Source organism: Anarrhichthys ocellatus, unplaced genomic scaffold, assembly GCF_004355925.1.
Source record: "Anarrhichthys ocellatus isolate YVR2014 unplaced genomic scaffold, GSC_Weel_1.0 scaffold1646, whole genome shotgun sequence".
Taxonomy (NCBI): domain Eukaryota; kingdom Metazoa; phylum Chordata; class Actinopteri; order Perciformes; family Anarhichadidae; genus Anarrhichthys; species Anarrhichthys ocellatus.
In genome coordinates this window covers 1-8,641 of record NW_022281620.1, presented here as the reverse complement: position 1 = coordinate 8,641, position 8,641 = coordinate 1, and the positions used below count along the sequence as shown (strand labels likewise).

Genomic DNA, 8,641 nt, shown 5'->3' with positions numbered 1-8,641 from the left:
TGGAGGAAAAAGTACAATATGTACCTCTGAGATGTAGTGGAGGAAAAGTAGAAAGTAGCATACAATTGAAATACTCAAGTAAAGTACAAGTATCTTTAATTTACTTACTTGATTAAATGTAATACGTTACATTCCACCACAGCTGAAAGGAATTGGAGTAAAAGTGTAGTAAATAAAGTACAAATATATTTTTAAATGTAAAAAGGTGCTGCTGTTATAGTGGATGAGGCAGAACGTTTCACATTGACTTCTCTTTGGTTCCAGCCATCTTTAGTTCCTATCAACAGTACAGTTCTGTGCTGTCGGGAACTCAGAAGCGAATCGTTGTCCAAACACAAACGTCTCTTTGGAACCGTAGTCCGGTAGACAACGAACTATGAGCTTGTTTTCATCGGGACGGACAAATAACGTTGGTCTCTAAGCCGCCGCTGGGAGACCAGCACAAAGTGTCCGTGTGAACTACAGGTTCTACTACACCACTACGTTTGGAACACGCACGTCTGCATGCTCCTGTACAGCAGTCAGCTGATGAGGTGCTGAGTCAGCACACATCTGGTCTCGTGGCTCGCTGCTGACTGAGAGGAAGTCTGTTTTCAGAAAGCAGCACAGAGACGCTGTTCATCGGGCCTCAGCAGGCTGGATCCCGTTCTGTCTGACTCCCACCACGCGATCCTTGTGGGACCGAGAGCTGCAGTCACTTCCTACTGACTGAGTGTCCTGCTTCACGGTTTGCTTTCTTACCGGGACACAACATGCTTTCCTTGGAGCAAGTGAAGCAGAGCTTAGAGAGCGCAGGACAGTCTCACATCCTGCAGTTCTGGCCCGAGCTGTGTGAGGGGGAGAGACACGCGTTCCTCCGGGAGTTGTCCCAGCTGGATCTAAAGGGACTGGAGGATCACTGTGAAGGGGCTACGAGGGCTGCGGCCTCCCCGTCCGCCAGCCTGGACCAACACATGGAGCCGGTCCCCCCGGAGTCCATCGGCAGCATGAGGAAGAGTGACAAAGAGTCTCTCGCAGTGTGGGAAAATGAAGGTGAACGTTTTACAAGGCTTACGGTAACTGTGAGGAATAAGTCAGAGAAGAGGAAGTAGGGGTCAGGCTGCTGAATAACAACATGGACTTGTGTTTTCTGTCAGAGATGTTTCAACTTTAGGTGTGATTGCCACTGTTCATATAGCTGCAGCAGTCTCCCCGTGAAACTGTCTGATCTCCATCAGTCACTGACTGCTCTGCTTCCAGAGCAACACAGGCTTTCACTCAGATACTCTTCTTACACTATGAGCTAAAGGAGAGTACTACTCCACCAAGGTTTTTACATTTTAGAGGAAATACTGTATAGTATCTTTTACTGCCCGACACCTTTACTCAACATCTTTATTGAGCAGTTATTTTTCAGATTAAGATTTTACATTAAAACATGATTAGTGTATGAAATGCAATCCATGCAGTGTTAAAGATTAAAGCAGTTGTCCCCAATCTAATTAAAAGGCAGTGTCTGGAATCTGGTTTCAGATGTTCCAGTAGTTCCAGCACAGAGTCAGGAACTTAAAGCTGTTAACTTGCTCCACCTCAGCTCCATTGATGTAGACAGGGGTGTGCGTCTTCACCTCCTTTTTTCTCAAATCAACAATCAGCTCCTTGGTTTTACTGACGTTGAGCAGCAGGTTGTTGTTTGAGGTTGTTGATTCTGAAGGTTGTTGATTCCCTCTCTATATGAAGTCTCATTGTTGTTCGTAATCCGGCCGATGACGGCAGCATCTCCCACTAGATGTAAAGATCTCCAGAAATGTCTCCAAAGTGTTGGCACAGTGGCTGCAAAATGCACCACAGCTGGCAGGTACATCCAAATACAATCCAATATCAACATTAATACAATCAATTCAGCTAAACACTGTTTATTACCATCTGCAACAGAATCTGCACACTCCCAAAACTTAATAGGGCTGTTATTGGTTGTCTGTTTAATGTTTAAAATGGTGGTCGCAACTTAAGAAGAAGAAAGAACATTTCTGCGCCACAAGTTTTTCCTTGACTTTTCTTAAATCATTGCTTTTGCTTGTGAAATACTAGAGAGATGAACCTCTTCATACTCTACAAACCATTACAAGAAACAATGTGAGAAGGGAAACATCACGTTCTGGTTTAGCTGCTCATGAGTCATACTGTGTGTGACTGTAGAACTGATACTCTACTGAAGCCTTAACACAGCAATATACCAGCTTCACTTATACAATCTGACAAAAGGTGTAGTGTGCTATTTATGCCAGTTGTAAAGTTGAAAGACCTTGCCGCTCATGTTACCTCTCTATTTTGACATGCAGGGCTTTTGCAAATCTCAGAGAATGGAGTTGGAGTCCTGCTCTTGGCCGGCGGTCAGGGGACCCGTCTTGGTGTCCAGTATCCAAAAGGGATGTATAATGTTGGGCTACCAAGCAGCAAAACCTTGTATCAAATCCAGGCAGAGCGCATTCACAAAATCCAGGAGCTGGCCGACAGAAAGTATGACTCAAAATGCACCGTTCCATGGTAAGACCATATGATGGACCCTCCTCCACTTCTCTGATCATGTGTAGGTCAAACCTGAATTGTTGACATTTGATGAAACATACAAAATTGAATATGGCATAGACCTGTATAATTCCAAATAAAACTTCTAAAAATGAAACCAAATAGTTCAAACATGAGCGTTTAAGTCTGTTTATGAGGGAACAGAAATTGCCATCTCTGCTTATGATTCTAATGGGATTCCCGTTTTGGTGTGGTTAAGCTATTTTCACATCATATATTCAAGTGTGATACATTGTAAATAAATCATTTATATTGGTTTTGAGGTCATTATTAACAAATGGTAGATGGAAAGCTGAAGGAACACAGGTTTCACATCTCTTAGTTTATCCAGTCAGCCTGTAAACTTCAAACCATTTTATTTCAACATGAGCTTTTTTTCTAGTGACTGTGCTCGGCCTCGGTAGGACAGAAACGCTGTATGTTCATCAGCTCGTTGTTGGGCAGGAAACATACCGCGTGTTTTTAGAGTGTTTTTACTGAAAACAGCTGCCTGCTGCTGGTAACAAGGTTGATGAGAGCAGTGAGACTGAACAACAAACAATGAGCTGACGGGAACTGTATAGCATTTGTGAGCTTGTTACTGTGAGTAACACCTTTCACACACTTAGTCCTCTGTTGTCAGTACAGAAATATTGATTATAGCCGCTCTAAATAATGTTACATGATTTTAAAAAATGTGTCAGTTTTGGATGAGCTTGGATACATTTTCAGATCAATAATGTGACCAAGATGATCAAGAGTAAAGATTTGAACCTCTTGTCTATTGCAACTCTTCAGGTACATAATGACCAGTGAGTTCACTCTGGCTCCCACTGAGAAGTTCTTCAAGGAGAACAACTACTTTGGTCTGGAGCCGTCAAACATTGTAATGTTTGAGCAAAGGATGATCCCAGCAGTGACCTTTGACGGAAAGGTCATCCTGCAGGGAAAAGGGAAGATAGCCATGGCGCCAGGTAGGTGCACATCAGTTCCTACTGACCATCCAGACAAATATCAGTGAGGTCCTGTTGGATTCAGCTAATGTCACCGATGTGTGAGGATAGTTTGAGGTAATGTGCCATGTTCCAAAACCTCTCCACTCTCTGACAGATGGTAATGGTGGTCTGTACCAGGCACTGGTGGACAACAAGATGCTGGAGGACATGAAGAAGAGGGGAGTGGAGTACCTGCATGTGTACTGTGTAGACAACATCCTGGTCAAAATGGCCGACCCTGTGTTTATTGGGTTCTGTGTGAGCAAAGGGGCTGACTGCGGAGCCAAGGTAGAGTAATATCATACAGTAGCTTTAAAAGAGTCCATCAAATGAATAGCTCAATATTTTGGGAACATGCTTATGTACTTTCTCTCTGAGAGCTAGATGACAATATTGATGTCACGTCTGTGCACTAAATATAAAGCTGGAGCAGGGAGGCATCCTTTTTACATTTCTGTTTGTATTCAGATTCAAATGTGCTAATCGGAGAGCTTTAGTAGTGCTGGTAGATGTATTTTTGAACTTTGGACAGAGCCAGGCTAGCTGTTTCCCCCTGCTTCAAGTCTTAGGTAAGCTAAGCTAAGTCAACCATGTTCTGGTTTCAGCACTGTACTAAACACACAGACATGAGAATCATATCAATCTTCTCACCTCACTCTCGCAAAGGAATATAAATATGATATATGTAAATATAAATGTGTTTCCTTTAAACAGAAAAGCAACATGCCTGTGATGTGTATAAAGGAAGCTGTAAATGTCTTGGTAACAGTTTGGATACCGGTGGAAAAAGAGAGGATGGAGAGAACCGTAATGTCAGCCAGCTGGCAGGCAAAGGCGTGCTGATCCCTGGCATCTTAGACTGGTTCTACAGATGTGGATCTCCTCTGGTGGGGAAGGAACCAAAGCTAGTGCGGAATGTGGTGCGGTAGTAACTTAATATAGATGCGGTGCTTTGTTATTGGACTTCATGGATTGGCGTAACAAACACCATGTTCAAGCATAGGGTGATTCATAAGTGTACTTGATGCCACACACCTTCAGCCAAAGATCAGTGATCAAGTGTGTGGTCCTATCATCAGATCTGCAGCCATATGTCTTAGACACTCGGGCAAAGAGAGGAGCAGAGCTGGCAACTGACCACCGTCTGGTAGTGAGTTGGATCAGATGGTAGGGGAGACCCAAATGTGTAGCGAGGGTGAACTGGAAACATCTGGCTGAGGCCCCCTGTCTGCAAGTTCTTTAACTCCCACCTCCGAAAGGATTTCCATTGTATAGGCAGCTGCCAGGAGTTATGGTCAGAAGTTCAGGGCTGCCTGTCTGGCATGCAACCTAAGAACCCGCTGGTGGACACCAGTGGCGAAGGAGGCCATCGAGCTAAAGAAGGAGGCCTTTCAGGCTTTGCTTGGCTGAACAGCAGTCCAGTACTAGGAGGCCGGAATGGCTTTGCCGTTGGTGATGTGGTCGAAGTTCAGGTAGACTATGGAGAATGACTTTCAGTTCACCTCAATGAAGTATGGATTGGAACTGTTGAGCCTGACTGGGGATATTGTTGAGCGTAAAAATAGCACTTTCAGGAACTCTTGAACCCAACCATCATATTGTCTATGGGGGAGGCAGAGTCTGGAGCAGAGGGAGAAGTCTCACCCATATAATAAAGTAATTAAGAAGCTCTGGATGAAATCTGCCCTGAGATACTGAAGGGTCTGGATGTGATGGGCTGTCTTGGAAATCAAAGCTTTCAATTTCCCCGTCTATCTTCGTTCAAACCCTCATGTATAGTCATGAGCTTTAGGTATTGACTGAAAAACACAAGCAGCTAAAAAGTGTCTGAATTGAGTTTCCTGAGGGGGCTGGCCTTAAGAGAAGGTTTGTTGTCAGAGGTTGCTCCTCCTCTATTTGTAATCAATATATAAAAGAGAAATTGGTTGAAATAAACCATTACCAAATGGGAGTTAAAATATTTTCCTGTCTTCTTTAAAAAAAAAAAAAAAAAAGAAGTAATTATTGAAATTCTGATTAAAATGCTTTAACTGCCACACCTTCACACCTGGATGTGCAAGGAAGTGGTGTTGGGGGGCAGAGGAGGACAGGCTCCTGCTGCGACGGACTGCGGGTTTAAAAGACCGTAAGGCTGAGGGAATAGAAAAATAATCCCAGCCTATCATACTGGGTGGGATGGTAAATAAGGTTTGGAGTCAGGCAAAGGGTTGAGTTTGAGGTTGTGGTAGAGAGGGAGGGGTGTGGTTGTGATTAGGCACTGTGAATACGTGTGGTCAGGGTAATTGAGACTGTAACGTTGCTGGGTTTGCCTGAATTGTCTTGCAAATGTACATTAGCCAGAAGCAGACTAGGTTGTGGAATAGCCTTAGGCCCTAGCTGGGTTAGCATAGCTTCCATCCCAGATCTCCTCCCTCTCGACTCTGGCTTCAGTAGCGTTTGGTATGGCAGGTCTGTCCCGGTGGTGGTGGGCGGTGATCGTCTCAAGGTCTACTCCCCTCAAATGTATCCAATCCCCACGCTTCCTTCTCTGATGTTGATAAGTGTATTCTGTCATATGCCATTAGTGCTCCAGTAATTAAAAAGAAAAGACAACAAATTAAGACCAAAATGTTGCGAAATTCATGGGAGCTACCGGCCACAGCAAGTACATGTGCCATAGTATGCTTTATGGGCGCCTTCCTTTGGAGGTTTTCTAGGTACATCCAACTGGTAAGAGACCTCAGGGTAGACCCGGAACAAAATGGAGAGATTATATATGTCATCTGGTTTGGGGACGCCCAGGATCCCCAAGGAAGAGCTGAAAAACGGTGCTGGGGTAGAAACATCTGGACTACCTTGCTTAGCCTGTTGCCACCGCAACCCCGGATAAGTGGCAGAAAATGGATGGATGGCACACAAAAGCCATCTTTTCAAATAATTGTATGTATTTTTGTAAAATGGGTCAAATGAAATCTACTTTCAATCTAGCCTCTCATCTCTGTCATGTGTCAGGTGGTGGAGAAGGCGTACCCTGCTGAGCCAGTGGGCGTGGTTTGCAGGGTGCGAGGCGTCTCCCAGGTAGTGGAGTACAGTGAGATCCAACCAGAGACAGCTGAGCTCCGAGGACCTGAAGGGGAGTTGGTGTACAGTGCTGGAAACATCTGCAATCACTTTTTTACCAGGGCTTTCCTGCAGGATGTAGCAGAGTAAGAGCCTTTACTGTCTTATGTGTTGGTAGGATCCCCCTGACAGCACAGTATGGGAGTCACAGTAAGTGAACTCAGACTCATTTCAGAGAAAAACACTACTGACTAGAGCAGTGATTTTCAACCACTGTGCCGTGAGAGATCGCCAGGTGTGCCGTGGGAAAATGTCCAATTTCACTTAATCGGTCCAAAAAAATATGAATTAGTTGCTGCAAATAATTTGCCATTGTTGAGCGTCTGAGCTGCAATATAGTATCTGGCTAAGTAATAAATACTCTTCCATGCCAGTGGGTGGCAGTAGGTATCGCAGTAATGACCGTGTTCATTTAAGACAGGAGAATGAAATGATGCGCGGGAGACGAACAGCGATGGAGAAATATTTGAAAAAGGATAAATGCGGACTCTGAACTGGGCCCTGGACAACAATCTGACCCAGATGAAAAGCTGAGTATAAGTGGTGGTCAAAAGAAAGAAAAAACGGTGAGCTCGAGGCAACACAGAGAAAGTTATCTTTAGTTTGGATTTACTTTCACCGGGGATCCGACGGCACCGACTCCGTTGTGCTTGGTGTGTGGGGAAAAGCTATCCAACAGTGCCATGGTCCCAAGCAAGCTTAAATGTCGTTGTGTCATTTTGTAACTTTTTTGGTTGTTGGTGTGCCGCGCGATCTTTTTCATGTAAAAAATATTTTTTCATACGGCCATAGGTGAGAGCCACCAGCTATACATGATAACTTAATAATATGCTAGTTTATTAAGTGCTTACTTTATTTACTTCCATACAGAAATTCGTTATCAAGGGGGAATATACAAAATGTAGTCAAGTGGATTACTCAATTCAGCCAGAGGGTGTGATATTGCCCATTCATATACCAGTAAAACCACTGTTATGTTAATTAAACTTTTACAACTGGCCTGACTGACTTACAGTTTTGGTGTATATGCATGGTCCCCAGCAGATGATTTTTAATTATGTTGATGCCTCTCTGGCCTACCTTGTTGCACTATCCTCAGAGCTTGCACTTCATTAACACGTCCTTAATAATTTACAAAAAAATTATGTGGGACCCCAGAGGATAAACTCTATATATAATATTCCTTTGCATGTTGTGACACACTGTAAAAATGCTTTTGATTTCCTTCTATTTTTTTCATCTTACAGGACATATAAAGGCCAACTGAAACAACATGTTGCCTTCAAGAAAGTGCCCTTTGTGGATACATGTGGCAATCAAGTCAAACCCACCAAACCAAATGGCATTAAGATGGAGAAATTTGTTTTTGATGTCTTTCCATTCTCAAGGTATTGTTGATTATTATATTGTGTATTCAGCTATTGACATCCGTTGTTTTACTCTACATAAAATGACATGAAGTCATACAACGGTGTCTCTACAGCTAATTACAATATGCACTATCTGTCGTTGGAAGGAACTTTGTTGCGTTTGAGGTTGTGAGGGAGGATGAATTTTCTCCACTGAAAAATGCAGACGGAGCAGCCACAGACAGCCCAACCACAGCCAGAAACTCTTTGCTGGCTCAACACTGCCGCTGGGCAACAGCCGCAAAAGCCACGCTGTTAGATGAACGAGGGAATACCTTTCCTTCTACAGCCAGGTCAGAGGACAATGTTCCTGTAAACACCCTGCACTGACAGATACAGTCAGAACTTGAACTCTTACCCTGTTTTTATGGCAGGCATTTGAACCTAGCAGGAAAAGCACAGGTAGAACCAACAACATCAATGATGGCAAGATGTTTACTGTGAGAAAGTCAATTAAATGTTATAGTTCTAGTTTAAAAAAGCAGCCTGCCAGCACCTCTAAAGCTCACAACATGTTATATCGTATTTGTTTAATCCACATGTATATATCCATCCTGTACACTTAGCAGATCGGTAGAGCGTCGTGTAGGG

At 43.7% G+C, this 8,641-nt stretch overlaps 1 protein-coding gene across 2 annotated transcripts; it reads left to right on the top strand.

Annotated features, from left to right (window-relative positions):
* The first annotated feature begins 80 nt into the window (after window positions 1-80).
* Window positions 81-8,581, top strand: uap1l1 (UDP-N-acetylglucosamine pyrophosphorylase 1 like 1). 2 transcript variants are annotated; one of them, XM_031839476.1, is made up of 7 exons: window positions 81-1,032; window positions 2,322-2,526; window positions 3,346-3,521; window positions 3,658-3,830; window positions 6,534-6,727; window positions 7,889-8,029; window positions 8,217-8,581. In XM_031839476.1, exons 1-7 carry the CDS (start codon window positions 753-755, stop codon window positions 8,311-8,313), a joined length of 1,266 nt encoding a protein of 421 aa, XP_031695336.1. In that variant the 5' UTR covers window positions 81-752; the 3' UTR covers window positions 8,314-8,581. The 2 variants fall into 2 exon arrangements, with proteins under 2 accessions (XP_031695336.1, XP_031695335.1); XM_031839475.1 differs by having other exon boundaries at window positions 8,158-8,581.
* Window positions 8,582-8,641: the final 60 nt, after the last annotated feature.